This window comes from Herpailurus yagouaroundi, unplaced genomic scaffold, assembly GCF_014898765.1.
Source record: "Herpailurus yagouaroundi ecotype Mexico unplaced genomic scaffold, PumYag 163, whole genome shotgun sequence".
Taxonomy (NCBI): Eukaryota; Metazoa; Chordata; class Mammalia; order Carnivora; family Felidae; genus Herpailurus; species Herpailurus yagouaroundi.
In genome coordinates, this window is record NW_024412404.1 from 42549324 (window position 1) to 42565626 (window position 16303).

Sequence of the window (16303 nt, forward strand, 5' to 3'; positions counted from 1 at the left end):
AAAATAATTAGAAAGAAGTGTCTTTTAAGGATGAGAAGCACTGGTAGCTTACCAGATGGAGAGAATCATGCAGCTTCAAACAAACCCTTAACCAGACAGTAGCACTATTTGTCTTCTTGCTTATATAAACTATATGCAGCGTTTGTGCCTCCTGGATCGTGCACACTGTGAGAGCCAGGATGTTTGCTGGGTTTCCCTCTTCTTCCGGGGAACCCTCTGGCGTCTCTTCAGTGCAGGAGCAGTGACCCAACTGTAGTTAGCCCCAGAGAACTTTCCAAGGGCTTCCCTCATCTTCTCCGAGTTCTTATGTTGCTGTGGGATATAAGGTCTATCTGATTCCGGGTTCACTTGTGATTCAGGGGAGTGTGGGGTGGGGAGTGAGAAAGAGCTTTATTATTTTTGTAGAAATGACACTTGCTAATTGTAAAAATATCAAATGTAGATATGTGGTTAAAAAGCATCTGTCTCACCCTTTTGGAGGTTAACAATGGGTCACTTTGGTTTTTCCAGGGATCTCTGCTTGATATGTATAACTATTCATGCAGCATTTCTCAAATAGACTTGAGAACATGATGTTAATTTGTGTTCCACGAGAGGCTTACTGTGAGACAAGGACTGGAGAGGAAGCAGTTCATTTGGGAGGTGCAGCAAATAGTAAGGGGGCGTGGGGAAGACAGGGAGGGTAAGGCAGGCAATTAAGGGTGGCTATCAAGTTAGCTGCTTCTGTGGGTGGATGGAGATTAATCCCACAGAGAAACTCTAGAAAATGGTGTAGAACACGTGCCTCAGAGATCTCATTTGAAGAGCAAGGGAGCTGGATGAGGCTGCTCCCAGTGGGTTTAATTCTGAACACTTCCAGCCTGAACAGCCTTCCAAGACATTGGAGAAAGCCCCCCTCCCCCGCCCCGCCCTGCCCCGCCCCGCCCCAGGAAAGAAAGGAAATATTTGCAGGTAGAGGGCAGCCAGACACGTACACAGGAGTGGTATTGCCAGGCACTGCTCCAGGTGCAGAGGACAGAGCAGGAAACAAAACAGAGAAAGAGTCCTGCCTTTCTTCCCACCCCTGCCTTCATGGAGCATTTCTGCTGTTAGGGAGACAGATCATAAACAAAGCAAGTGAGAAACATGGCATGTGTTACATGGTGACAAGTACCATGGAGAAGGAGAAGTACTGAAGAGTCCTGGGAAGGAGGGAGAAGGGGCTGGTTGTGATTAGCAAAAGAGGGATCAAGGACAGGCCCAAGGGAGAAGGGGACACCCAAGCAAAGACCTAAAGGAGGGGAGGGGGGAAGGCCATCACATGGTTATCTGGGTGAGGAACATTCCAGGCAGAAGAAACAAGCACATCGGCCCTAAGGCAGGAATGTCCCTGGGGTGTGAGGAACAGTGAGGCAGGCCTATGAAGCTGAGCAGGGTGGGTGCAGAGGGGAGGGGGAGGGAGGAATTCGGAGAGGAGGCCAGGCAGAGCAGCTCCTTGTTGATACTGGGATGCCCTGAGGTCCTACCTGGAGTGAGACCAACAGAGTCATGGAGAGCTGGAGCAGAGGAGGACAGAATCTGGCTTCAGTTTTAACAGATGGCTCTGGCTGCTGTGTGCTAAGTGAACTAAAGGGAGGCCGGGGCGGAAGCAGGGAGTCGAGTCAGGAGGCACCTGCAATGCTCCAAGTGGTAGCAGTGGAGCCGTGAGGAGCAGTTAGATTCTAGAAATACGTTGAAGGTAGTGCCAAGGTAACTGGTAGGCAGGTTGGAGGTGGAATGTGAGAGAAAGAGAAAAAGTCAACGGGTTTGGCCTAGGCAACTGGAATGATGGGGCTGCTTTTGTGAATCAGGCAAAACTTCAGAAGGAACAAGTCTTCAGTCAGGGGTGATCAGGCGCCTGGCTTTGGGCAGGGGTTTGTGACAGCTGTTAGACACCTCAGTGGGGACGTCAACAGGAAGCTGAATGCAGGGGTCTGGAGTTCAGAAGAGGTCTTAACTGGATGTAAATTGGAGAGCCTGTCAGCATACGGATGTTCTGAGCCACACGACTGCTTCACATCTCCAAGGGGGCAAGCTGCACAGGAATGAGCTCTGGGACTGAACCCTGAGCCCCCGGGGACATGGAAGACCATGAAAAGGAGACTGAGAAAGAGCACCCAGAGTGTGGTGTCCTGAAAGCCAAGTGCAGAAAGTATTTTGGGTGGCGGGGAGCGGGGCGGGGGGACGGGAGGGGGGCCCGGGAGTGATCAACTATATGTACGTGCATACATGTGCCACATTTATGCAGATGTACAGACATACACATACGGCTCAATGGTAGTATACTCTGTAAACAGACCTGTACCTCAGTTTTCTTGGGAAGAGTGCTCCACGGCAAAAGGATCTGTCTACTCCATCATTTAATGGCTGCATAGTGTTTCACTGTGTACACGTATCATAATTAACTTTTTCCTACGGATATTTTTCCCAGTTGTAGAACTCTGAATTACACAGCAATGGGAATCTTGTGTGTTCATCCTTTCACACCTGTGCGATCATCTCCTTGGGATAAATCCTGGAAATGCGCTGCTGGTTCAGACTCCTTCCTGGGCAGCCCTGATAATCTGAGATGTATTCAATACGGAACATCCGCTGCTATCAGGAAGAACCGCTGGGATGTTGTTCCAGGCAGACCCCGTCCTATGGGAAGCTTCTGAATGGACAGAGGACACAGGGCAGCCGTCTGGGTAAACGGCTGTTAGAAATATGGCAGATGTTTGGGTCAAGTCAGAAAGTCCCCAACAGGAAGCAATCTGTTGGTCCTAGCCCTCAGCCTGACATGTGAAACTGCAGCCAACTTGTGAGTATTAAAACCACTGCATTTCCACATAGAGCAGAACGACTCTGGAGGCCTGCGGGCTCTGCAGCAGAGCCACTAAGAGCTTGTTACGTCAAGAGCAAAGGCAGCAGACGGAGGCAGATGTGCCTCTTTGAAACGACTGTAATTAACTCCAAATCTTTCCTGACACTTCATTTTTTTTTTTTTTGCTGGCTGCGTTTGTCGATTTGTCATTTAGCTGTTAGAACAAGCCTGCTACATACCTCAGATTCCACCACCTGTCTGGGCACAAACAGAGTGTTCGTCTGGATGGTGTCAGGACGCCCTGTGCGTTCAACAGTAACCTTGAGAGTAACATCTACCAGCCAGGCATTTGGCTGAGAGCCTCTAAGGACTTCAGGGTGTTAAAGGACAATGTATTTAGTCACATATGTCCCCAAAGTGTTAAGGAAATGTACTGAGACATCTTTTGATTCAGAAGGAAAGTAAGGAAAATGACCAACACAGAGCCATGCCTTAGATCCATTTATTCCCGTCTCTGGGTGGGTCTGTAAACACCATTCATCCGAGGGCTCAGGACCCACCACTGGTACTTGACCCTTGGCAACCATAGGTGAGTGATACTCATCCAAGAATAAGTCCCCTACATTAGGTTCTTAACCACTGGGAGAGGCCTACAAGAATGTAGCTGATGGGCTGAAGTTCGAGAAGGTTTTAGATCTGTGTGCTCTGGCTATATGCTCTTCAGTTCACTTTACCACGTGACATTCCTTTACCCTGATAGGGCCTCAAGCCACATGTACCCCGATTCAGCCGCCAACACTGTTTCCTCCCCTTCTGCTCCAAGAGCAACGCCCGGTCCAGTCAGGAGGTCGACAGGACAGGTTTCCCTCTATGTCACGGCAGAGACAGAAGTGACTTTATCCCAAGGATACAGCAGCGAGAGGGCAGCCTACAGAATTTATGCCCAATTGCATCCCTTAAATGACTATATTTCATAGTTTCTTAGGAGGTAACTGCCACCAGACCTATCAGCCTCTGTGTGATGTTTAAAATCAGAGCCTGGGAGTGATTGCCGCCTGGTCTTCCTCTTCCTTGGCCTGGCTCCGCCCACGCCATCTGCCGGCAGCTCCTCAGAACGCTGTGTAGTAGTGCTCCATGGTGCTGATGATGTCACTCTGGTCCTCCAGGAGCTCCAGCACTTGCTGCAGCACAGCTTCGCTCAGGCGCGGGCTGACGCTCAGGCGAGCACAGGCCAAGATGTGCTGGAAGTGGCAGCCCTTCTCTATGTCTGCAGGAAAAAGGCAGTTGGCTAAGCTTGGCACACCTGTCAGACCCTCCTCCCGCTCCTCCGTCCTCCCCCTCTGAGTTGAAGTCCTTTTCCACGGATCCTGAGTCAGAACCTGCATTTTAACAAGATCCGCACGCACATTAGGGTTGGAGATGTACTGGTTTAGATTATCAGCAAAAACAAAACAAAAACCCTGTTCTTGGGCCCCTAACTTCACGACGGTGACGTGGACCCATTGCTCAGCTCAGGCCTTCAACCTTCAACGATTCCTAATCAATCACTTGTTATCCAGAACCTAATGGATTTTTAGTGTTTGCTCATCTTTTCTCTCTAGTGCAATTTTTTGCCGCCCCCCCCCCCCCCCCCCCCAGCTTCCCAGGTGGGAGCCCTCTTGAGACTGACAGGAGAGCTGGCTTACAGCAGCCTCTGTATTCTTTCCCTGCCTGCTGGAGATCACAGGTAAGCAATACTCATCCTGACTGATGCTACACCATGGAGAAGAACACCATGGTCTGTTCTCTTTCTTCTTTGCCTAGGCTTCCAAGCAGTCCTGTCTATGATGGTTGTGTTCTAGTAATCCCTCACCCTCCGCCCCCAAAAAATCCAAGACCATTTTGTACACCAGGAAAAAAGTTCGGGGTTAGGAGTCTCTTTCCTATTTGAAACCAATGATTTAGAGTAGTGGAATGTACGGTGAAGTTGTGACCATTAGAGGATCCCGAAATCAACTTAATGGGTTGTGCTTAAGAGAGACGGGTATAGGAAATTATAAAATGTACTGCATTATAGCATATGTATTATTTTGTGAAACTTTATACTAAATATATAATATGTATATTATATGTATATATACACACATATTATATATAGCTCTGTGTGTTTGTGTGTATGTGTGTATAATGTACTAGGTCATGATGTAAAATGCATTTGTAATTCTGAGTCAAAGTCAAACCCCATTATCGAAAACAAACTTTCCCCAGATTCACTTAATGCCCCGTGCGGGGCCAGGGTTGGCCTCTCACTGTTGTGTCCCCAGCATCTGGCACACAAGCTGCTCCATATGGTCACTGAATGTTGTTTTCAGAGAACAAAATGCTTTAGGCTCCAGGAAGGTGATTAAAGAGGTATCATAGTGTTGGGCAAAGGCATGGTTTGGGAGTTGGCACACCTCTATGGCCTTGGGCAACTCATAGCATCTGAACCCATTTTCTCACCAACAGGGAGAGAAACTAAGAAGGGGGTGAGGGAACCTCTGAGGTCCTTTGTAGCTCTAGAAGAATTTCACAAGTGGTGCCCCTGAGCTAACAAAGACTTGCTAAATTCTGACCTCTAGTGGCTCTGTCAACTCATTACTTCTCCCAGTTGGGGTTACTGTTGAAAAATTTGCTACCTTTCACTGCTTTCCAGGCTGTTTCTTCAACATTCATTTGCTAAAGATTTCTGGAACATCTACTATGTGTGTAGTGCTAAGCAAGGAAGAGCAAGTGGTAGATGGAGAGCTGACTCCGGAGTCCAGCAGACCCGAACTCAAGTCCTGGCTCTGTCTGGGGCAGAGTGGTTCATTATTCTGGGTCTGTCTCCTCACCTGTAATATGGGAAGAAAAATCACCTACTTCCTTAGTGGTTGTGGGAATGAAAGGAGACCTGTGGCAGGTGCTTCCTACACAGGAATTACTAGGACTCAGTCATCATCTCCATGACCTATGAAGATGCACATAACCTAGTCCCTGCTCTAAACCTGATGCTTCAGCTCTTCCTGAGAAGGGTGATGATGGAGGGTGGAAAGTGGGCCTGTACACAGCAGAGAGGAAGCACTAGGAACTTCACCACTTCTTGGATTTTAATCTATCTTTGCAGGGCCTGGATGCCCAAGCTCAGGGCTCAAGAGGACTTATAGAGACACGTGGGGCCATAAGCAGTGATGTTGACTGCCCTGAAGGCCTTAAACTATTTCTTTAGAAGGGCCATGCTGCTGTCTGGGTGTTGTCTGGGAAGGCTGCTCACAAAGTGACCTTCAAGTCACATGGGGAGAAGGACTGGTATTAGTTTTTCTTTAAGTGTCTGGCAGAATTCACCAGTAAAGCCATCAGGTCCAGACCTTTACTTTGTTGGTAGACTTTTAGTTACTGATTCAATCTCCTTACTAGTCATAGGTCCACTCCAATTTCCTATTTCTGTGTGATTTAGTCTTGGTAGGTTTTGTTTCCAGGAACCTGTCCATTTCATCTGGTTATCCAGTTTGTTAGTGTGCAACTATTCACGGTACTCTCTTACAATCCTTTTTATTTCTGTAGAACCAATACTAATGTCATTTTCATTTTCTGATTTTACCAATTTGAGTCTTTTCTCTTTCTTCTTAGTCCCTCCAGCTAAAGGTTTGGTAATTTTGTTGTTCTTTTTAAACAACCAACTTTTGGTTTCACTATTTCTCTGTCTTTGCTCTAATTATCATTATTTCCTTTCTTCTGCTAGCTTTCAGTTTAGTCTGTTCTTTTTCTAGTTCCTTAGTTAGAAGTTGGGTTTTGATTTGAGATCCCTCTTGTTTTTTAAGTGTTTGTAGCTATAAGGTTCCCCTTAGCAATGCATCTCCTAAATTTGGTGTGTTTTCATTTTCATTCATCGCTAGCAATTTTCTAATTTCCCTTGTGATTTCTTCTTTGATCTACTAGTTAAGAGTGCTGTTTAGTTTCCACAAATTTGTTAAATTTTCCAGTTTTGTCATTGGCTTCTAAGTTCATCACACTGTGCTCAGAGAAGATACTTTGTATGGTATCTTTTTAAAATCTACTGAGACTTAACTAGTGACCTAACATATGGTCTATTGTGGAAAATGTCCCATGTACACTTGAGAAGAATGTCTACTCTATTGTTGGATAGGGTGCTTTGTGTATGTCTATTAGATATATTTGATTTCTTGTGGTGTTTAGGTCCTCTTTTTCCTTACTTATCCTGTCTGCTTGTTCTATCCATTATTAAGAGGAGGGTACCGAAGTCTCCAACTATTATTGTAGAACTGTTTATTTCTCCTTTCAATTTAATCAACTTTGCTCAATATATTTTGATGGCCTGTCATTAGATACATAAATGTTTATAATTGCTGTATCTTCTTGCTGTACTGAACCTTTTAATAATATATAATGTCCTTCTTTGCCTCTTGTAAACTTTTTGGTTTTGATGTTAGTACAGCCATCCCTGCTCTCTGTCGGTTACTTTTATTTGCATAGGATATCTTTTTCCAGCCTTTCATTTTTTTTTTTCAACATTTATTTTTGAAAGACAGAGACAGACAAAGCATGAGTAGGGGCGGGGGAGAGAGAGAAAGAGAGGGAGACACAGAATCCAAAGCAGACTCCAGGCTCTGAGTTGTTAGCACAGAGCCTGATACAGGACTCAAACCCCCAAACTGTGAGATCATGACCTGAGCCAAAGTCCGATGCTTAACCGACTGAGCCACCCAGATGCCCCGCACCCTTTTCAATCCATTTGTGTTTTTGGATCTAAAGTGAGTCTCTTGTAGACAGCATACAGTTGGATCATGGTTTTGTTTTTAAATCCATTCTGCCAATCTGTCTTTTGAGTGGAAAGTTAAATCCATTTAGGTTTAAACTACTGTCCTGCTGGTGGGTGGGGGCAGGACTTACTTTTGTCATTTTGCTATTTGTTTTCTAAATGCCTTATAGCTTTTTGTCCTTCATTTCCTGCATTACTGAATTCTTTTTGTATTTAGCTGATTTTTAAAAATTTTTAATGTTTATTTATTTATGTGGAGAGAGAGAGAGCATGAGCAGGATAGGGATAGAGAGAGAGGGAGAGTCAGAATCCCAAGCAGGCTCTGTACCATCAGCTCAGAGTTCAATGTGGGGCTTGAACTCATGAACCGCGAGATCATGACTTCAGCCTAAACCAAGAGTTGGATGCTTAACCAACTGAGCCACCCAGGCGTCCCGAGGTGATTTTTTTGAACAAAAAGTTTAAATTCCTTTCTCATTTCCTTTTGTCCATGTTCTATAGCTATTTTCTTCATGGTTACCATGGAGATTACATTTTGCATCCTAATTTGAATTTATTCCAATTTAACTTCAACACAGAAAAATTCTGCTCCTTTACAGCTCTATCCCTGCCTTTGTTTCAGTTTTTGTCACAAAATCACATCTCTATGTACTATGTGCCCAAAAACATAAACTAAGTATTCTTCTATTCATTAGTCTCTTAAATTGTATAGAAAACAAAAATGAGGAATTAAAAACCAAAGTTACAAGAAGGTAAGTAGACTAATCATTGTTTTTAACAATGTATTAGCCTCTTAAATCATACAGAAATCAAAAAGTGAAGTTATAAACCACTGTTACAATAATACTAGCTTTTATAACTGCCCACGTATTTACCTTTATTGAGATACTTCTCCATATGGCTTTGAGTTACTGTCTAGTGTCCTTTCATTTCACCCTGTCAGATGCCCTTGAGCATTTCTTGCAGAGCAGGTCTAGTGGTAACAAAGACTTTTGTTTATCTTAGAATGTCTTAATTTCTCCCTCACTTTTGAAGGACAGTTTTGCTTGACTGACCTTTCTTTTTTTTTTACTTTCCACTTAGAACTTTGAATGTATCAACCCACTACCTTCTGGCCTCCAAAGTTTCTGATTAGAAATCTGCAAATATTACTGATGAGCCCCTGTGACAAGCTGCTTCTCTCTTGCTGCTTTCAAGATTCTCTATTTGTCTTTGCCTTTCAAAAGTTTGATCATGATATGTTTTGGTGTGGGTCTCTCTGAGTTCATCTTACTTGGGAGTTCACTGAGCTTCTTGGATGTTTGTATGTATGTCTTTCATCAAATTAAGGATGTTTTCAGCCACTATTTCTTCAAATATTCTCTCTCTTCTCCTTCTGGGACTCCCATAATACATGTTGGCCTACTCGATGGTGTCCCGAAAGTCTCTCAAGCTCTGCTCTCTTTTCTTTAACTCCAAGTTTGTTAACTCTTTCTTCTGCTTTTGAATCTCTATAGTGAAGTCTTCATTTCAGTTACTGTACTTTCCAGCTCCAGAATTTCTTTCTGGTTTCTTCCTAGGTTTTCTATTTCCTTACTTAGATTTCCATCTTGTTTACCAACCATTTTCTTGACCTTCAACATCTCTCTCTTTAGTTCCTTGAACATCTTTAGGCCAGTTGTTTTAAATTTTTGTCTAGCATATCTGCCATCACGGCTTTTTCAGGGACAGTTTCTGTTGATTATTTTTTTGTTTTGAATGGGCTATATTTTCCTATTTTTTTGTGTATGCCTTGTGATTTTTAGTTGAAAACTGGACATCTGAATTCAATAATGTGGTAACTCTGGAGGGCAGATTCTCCCCCTTCTCCTAGGATTTGCTGGGTCTTGCTATTTATTTATTTTTAAGTTTTTAAAAGATTTTATTAAAAAAATTTTTTTTTAATTTTTATTTATTTTTGAGACAGAGAGAGACAGAGCATGAACGAGGGAGGGTCAGAGAGAGAGGGAGACACAGAATCTGAAGCAGGATCCAGGCTCTGAGCTGTCAGCACAGAGCCCGATGTGGGGCTCAAACTCACGGACTGTGAGATCATGACCTGAGCCGAAGTCGGCCGCTTAACCGACTGAGCCACCCAGGTGCCCCAAAAGATTTTATTTTTAAATAATCTCTACACCCAGTGTGGGGTGCAAACACCCAACCCTGGGATCAAGAGTCACACTCTCCTCTGACTGAGCCAGCCAGGCACCCCCGTTTTTTGTTATTTTTTAAAATTATAGGCTGTCTCTATGTCAAGGATCAGCCTCAGGTATAAACTTAAGATCATCTCAGGTCTTTTACTGAGCCTGTATCTTTCCCTGGGCATGTATAATCACTTTCTGATTTTTCCCATATATGCAGTTGCTTTTTAATGCCCTAGTCTTTCTTTTCTGGCTCCCAAAAGGGGAAAAAAGAAAAGTGAAGAGGGGGAGGGGAAGGCACCAGCCCTTTAAGTCCTTCGGAAGTCACTTCAGCTTTTGAGGGAAGGGCTTGCGACAATGGGAGGAAGAGGAAGTGCAACAATGCAACAAATTGCATTTGTCTGCAACTCTGTGATCAGAAGCAACAATCAGCAAACAGCACAGATCCCTGATATTTGGAGGACCTGTTCCTTTTTGCCCACCTAGGCTCCTGCAAACTCTGTGCAAGCTATTCCAAGATCATGTACACAGATGCCTGCCATATGGCTGGGGGAAATGGTACTGACTAAGAGCTGAAAATTGACTGATGTTATCCCCAATTTATTCTCCAAGCCTTCTCCTGGAAGTTGTAAGCCTTCAATAGACTCCAGAGTTCCAAAACAGTTACATTAGACAGATGCAATTGTTGTCTAAGTGAAGAGATAGATTGCTGGTGCTTCCTATTCCACCATCTTCCTAACAGTTTCATAAAACGGTAACTTACTTAATCTTCAAAACAACCCATCATGAGGATACTTATTATTATCCTTATTTTGCAAAGAAAGAAAGTGAGGCAAAGTTTTGTCAACATAGCACTGGAAGTCCAAGCCACAGTAATCAGAAAAGAAAATGACATAAAAGACATCGAAAATGGCAAAAAAGAAATAAAACTGTCATGATTTGCAGATGACATGACACTATATACAGAAAACCCTAAAGACTCACCCCAAAACCATTAGAACTAATAAATGAATTCAGTAAAGTTGCAAGACACAAAATTAATACACAGAAATTGGATGCATTTCTACACACTGAAAATGAACTATCAGAAAGAGAAATCCAGAAAACAATCCCATTTATAACTGCATCAAAAAGAATTAAATACCTAAGAATAAACTTAACCAAAGAGTGTGAAAGATCTGTACTCTAAAAACTATAAGACACTGATGAAACAAACTGAAGATAACACAAATAGATGGAAAGATATTCTATGCTCATGGATTTGAAGAATTAATATTGCTAAAATGTCTATACTATCCAAAGCAAAATACAGATTCAATGCAATCCTTATCAAAATATCAATAGTGTTTTTTAAAGAACTAGAACAAGTAATACTAAAATCTATACAGAACCACAAAGACCCCCAAAATAGCCAAAGCAATCTTGAGAAAGAATAAAGCTGGAGGGATCATGCCCTCAGATTTCAAACTATACTACAAGGCTGTAGTAATCAAAACAGTATGGTAGTAGTACAAAACCAGATACATATTAATGGAACAGAATAGACTGCCCAGAGATAAGCCCATTTGTAGACAGTACCTTTTATTTTTTTATTTTTTTTTTAATTTATATATGAAATTTATTGTCAAATTGGTTTCCATACAACACCCAGTGCTCATCCCAAAAGGTGCCCTCCTCAATACCCATCACCCACCCTCTCCTCCCTCCCACCCCCCATCAACCCTCAGTTTGCTCTCAGTTCTCAACAGTCTCTTATGCTTTGGCTCTCTCCCACTCTAACCTCTTTTTTTTTTTTTTTCCTTCCCCTCCCCCATGGGTTCCTGTTAAGTTTCTCAGGATCCACATAAGAGTGAAACCATATGGTATCTTAGACAGTACCTTTTAATCTATGATAAAAAAGGCAAGAATATACAGTGGGGAAAAGACCGGCTCTTCAACAAATGGTGCTGGGAAAACTGGACAGCTACGTGCAAAAGAATGAAACTGGGCTTACTTTCTTACACTACACACAAAAATAAACTCATAATGGATTAAAGACCCAAATGTAAGCCCTGAAACCATAAAACTTCTAAAAGAAAACACAGGGTGTAAACTTTTGGATATCAGCCTTAGCAATATTTTTTTTGGATGTGTCTCCTCAAGCAAGGGAAACAAAAGCAAAAATAAACAGTTGGGACTACACTGAACTTTTAAAAAGCCTTTGCACAGAGAGGGGACCATCAAAAAACAAAAAGGCAACCTGCTGAATGGGAAATATATCACTGATATACATATATATCATCAGTGATATATATATCATTTCCAAATGATATATCTATAAGCGGTTAACATTAAAAATACATAAAGAATTCATACAACTCAACATCAGAAAGTAAATAATATGATTTAAAAAGAAGACCTGAATATACATTTTTACAAAGAAGACACATGGATGGCCAAAAGACCAGGAAAATATGCTCAAGTCACTAATCATCAGGAAAGGCAAATCAAACCCACAATGAGCTATCGTTAGAATGGCCAGAATCAAAAAGCCAAGAAATAACATACTGGCAAGGATGTGGAGAAAAGGGAACCCTCATGTACTGTTTGTGGGAATGTAAATTAGTGCAACCACTGTGGAAAACAGTATGGGGGTCAAAATATTAAACACAGAAATACCATATGATCCAGCAATTCCATTTCTGGGTATTTATCTGAGGAAAATGAAAATACGATATATGCAGCACCATATTCATTCCAGCATTATTTTTTTTTATTTCATTAATTTTTTAAAATGTTTATTTATTTTTGAGAGAGAGAGAGAGAGACAGCACGAGCCAGGGAAGGCAGAGGCAGAGGGAGACACAGAATCTGAAGTAGGCTCCAGGCTCTGAGCTGTCAGCACAGAGTCCGATGCACGGCTTGAACTCACAAACCATGAGAACATGACCTGAGCTGAATTCGGACACAACCACCTGAGCCACCCAGGCACCCCTGCAGCATTATTTACGATAGCCAAGATATGGAAGCAACCTAAGTGTCCACTGATGGATGAATGGATAAGGAAGACGTGGTGTATATATACAATGGAACGTGACTCAGCTATAAAAAAGAATGAGATCTTGCCATTTGCGACAACATGAATAGACTTAGGGGGTATTATGCTAAGTGAAGTAAGTCAAATAGAGAAAGACAAATACCATATGGTTTCACTTACATGTGGAATCTAAAAACCAAAACAAAGGGACAAACAAAACAAAACAGAAACGGACTCGTAAATATGGAGAACAACTGGTGATTGCCAGAGCGGAGGCGAGTGAGGGGATGGATGAAATAGGTGAAGGGGGTTAAGAGGTACAAACTTACAGTTATAAAATATAGAGTAAGTTAGGACTACAGTCAATAATATTTTAATAACTTCATATGGTGTCAGATGGTAACCAGACATCATGGTGATCATTTCGTAATGTATATAAATGTCAAATCACTAGGTCGTATACCTGAAACTAATATAATATTAGTGTTGTAGCTCAACCGTATTTAATTAAAAAAAAAAAAAAAAGGAAACTGAGGCACAGATTTACCCAAGGTTACACAGCTACAAAGTGGTAGAGCTGGGATTCAAACTCTGGGCAAGCTCCAGAGCCCAGCTTTTCACAACTTTGCCATGCTGCCTGTCTTTAGACAAGCCCAGTATCAGTGCTTTAGGGACCAAAAGCAGGCTTCATGTTTATAGCCCCTTTCTTATTGTAATTTTATCCATTACTGAAATATTCATAAACGACTAAAGATTTTATATCCTACCAACCATCGTGATAAGGAACAAATGCTGTAGTTTGTACAAAAGGTAAGAAACACTAAAGGCCCAGTAGAAATGATTAAGTGTTTGAAGATCTATCTATATGTATAATGGGATACCGTGCAACTATTTAAAAGACTGAGGCACTGTTAAATGTGCTGTTGCTGAATGAACTCAAGGTTCATTTAAGATTAGATTAGGTTAGATTTAAGATACAGGGTACGGAACACGCAGCATCATATGCTAACTTTTAACTTGTGTTTTTTTTTAAAGAAACTGTACAAATATGTCCGTCAGTGTTTGCAACATCTCTAGAACAATATGCCTGAAACTAGTAACAACCACTGCATTTGGACTTGGGAACATAAATCTTGGGGCTCAGTGTTTGGAGGGAGTCTGACTTTCCTGTGTGTACTTTGCACTGTTTGACTTTTTACCATGTCCATACGTTATTATTCAGAATCTATATATATTTTCTATGTAAAGGGGTAATCATAGCAGGCTGCAAGGTAGTCCCCACGAGGTATTTTTGCTGGCATTCTCAGTTACTCCTGGGAGTTTCCTAGTTCTGGGGACTGGCTTATAGCTTCGAGGTTCCCATACACAGACTGAGTGTCACAGGATTTCCACCTTGACGCACACACCCACCAAGACAGTAGCTGGTCTGTGGGTGAGAAGGGAACGTAAAACCTGCCACTTTTACAGAGTCTCAGGTCACTAGGCAGTTTGGTTCTCCTAAGAAATGAAGTGTGAATTCCTGTCATTTGCTTCACCAGGCACGGGGATTATCTCAATCCATCCTGTTCCTAGTGCAGACCAAAACAGGAATCTGACCAGGTAGCCTAGGATGAGGATCAGTGCAGGAAGGTTATCTGGGGAGGGGCCTCTCATCTCTTCATGGTTGAGGAACTCCACATTTCACTGCTCTTCAAAGCTCCCTAAAGTGTGGACAGACAGGTTTTCCCCCAACTCAAGGATACTCGTCCTTGTTGCTCTGAATGATGTAAACATCGGCCAGAAACCTTGCATTGAAATAATAGACTGCTTTCAGTTTATTTTAAGGTCTGTTGTCACACCATTCTGGGATCTGACATCATAGGTTCTTAAAGGCTAAATAGGGCTGCATACCACAAACACCAGGACTGGAGACCTGGTCCAGCTCCACCCGCTGACTCAGCCTGGAGTAGGGCCAGGCCCTGGGGATTTAGGGGCTGTAAGGGCTGGGGGTGGGTTTCTCTGGACAGAAAGAAAGCAGGCTGAGGAGACCTGCGGTCATTAACAAGTCTTTCCCCTTTCTCTGCCAGCCTCATTTGTTCACAGATGCCAATATTCGTTATTAGTATATGTTTGCAAAAGACGACTTTGCAAAGTCATCTTGAAGTCTGATCAGTTTACACAGGATTTAAAGATAGGACTAGTGCTTTCTTCTCTAACTAGTGTGAATGTGGTAATATCTGTTGTCAGACTATCTACAGTTTGAGTTTCTAACCACTAGGGGTTGACCTAACTCCACTAAAACCAGCTTTATTCTAAGCCATTTTCTTCTGCAAATTATCAGGTTCCAAGATGACTGAATTAGTGTTCATAAACTATAACGTCTAGAACCATGCTCCTAAAACTGAAAGTCTTTGTGTTAGAAGAGAGGAAACGGTCTCACTCCAAAGACAAGGTAGGATAAGAAATAAGACAAATTAGAGAGAATAAGACATAGAAGGTCAGAAACTCCTAGCTCAGTGGCTTACCTCACTGTACTGAAGTCACCTGAGATGCTCACCTGTCCAGCTCCTGTCCCACCCCCTAATGAATCAGAATCCCAGAGCTGGGACCCAAGCACTGTATGTTTAAAAAAGTTCCATGGTTGGGGCGCCTGGGTGGCTCAGCCAGTTAAGCGTCCAACTCTTGATTTTGGCTCAGGTCATCACCTTGAGGTTCGTGGGATGGAGCCCCGAGTCGGGCTCTGTGCTGACAGAGCAGGGCCTGCTTGGGATTCTCTCCCTCCCTCTCTCTCTGCCCCTCTCCCACTTGTGTGCATGCTCCCTGTCTCTCTCTTAAAATAAAGAAAGAAACTTGAAAAAAAAAAGTATAAATGGAATCTTTTAAATATAATAATAAAAATAAAAATGACAATAAAAAACTCTATGGTTGAGTCTTATGAGCAGCAAAGGTCAGAACAACTGTGCGAGTCTAACACTCACTTTATAAAAGAAGAGACTGAGGCTCAGAGAAGGCAGGTGTCTTGACCAGTCATACTTCGAAGTCACTACTGGGGAAAGCCCCAGGTTTCCTGACTCTCCATCCCAGGTGCTCTCTGGGAGGGAACAACCCCCTCCAGGGCATCAGGGCACCACATACATGTATATTACCCCACTTACGATTTGGTTTCTGACAGTCTTCTTGAATGATATGGTGTATTTTTCTGTGCAGTTCTTTGTCCTCTCTGGTTACCTAAACAGGAAAACCAGGAGAGAAAGCATTCTTAAGCAATAAAGCGGTTGTGTCATCTTGAGTCCCAGATTGGTTTTTAGGATAGTTTCTAAAAATTTCCTAATAATCACAAAATAATCCCATCCATATACCAAAAACCAACAATGTGGTTTTTGATACTTGGCCTATTATGAAACCAGCTCTGTCCCTAAGCAGCTCAAGGCTCTGTAGTTGGTACAAAGGCATACTCCCTTGGAAGGTAGTTTACTGGGGCCATGATGTCAAGAAAACCTGAAATTCTACACTTTTTTTTAATGTTTATTTTTGAGAGACAGAGACACGGG

General features: G+C 42.6%; 1 protein-coding gene across 8 annotated transcripts in view; it reads right to left on the reverse strand.

Annotated features, from left to right (window-relative positions):
- The window catches only part of STN1 (STN1 subunit of CST complex), a 66887-nt gene that overhangs the window by 16460 nt on the left and 34124 nt on the right, over positions 1–16303 (reverse strand). For 7 of the 8 annotated variants that reach the window (XM_040486343.1, XM_040486349.1, XM_040486345.1 and 4 more), the window contains 2 exons: positions 15908–15980; positions 3307–4088 (listed from right to left, as the gene is read on the reverse strand). In XM_040486343.1, coding sequence (XP_040342277.1) covers positions 3931–4088; positions 15908–15980 — 231 coding nt within the window. In that variant the 3' untranslated portion in view covers positions 3307–3930. Of the gene's footprint in view, positions 1–3306; positions 4089–15907; positions 15981–16303 lie in introns of those variants that run through there. The other variant, XM_040486347.1, reaches the window with a different exon arrangement.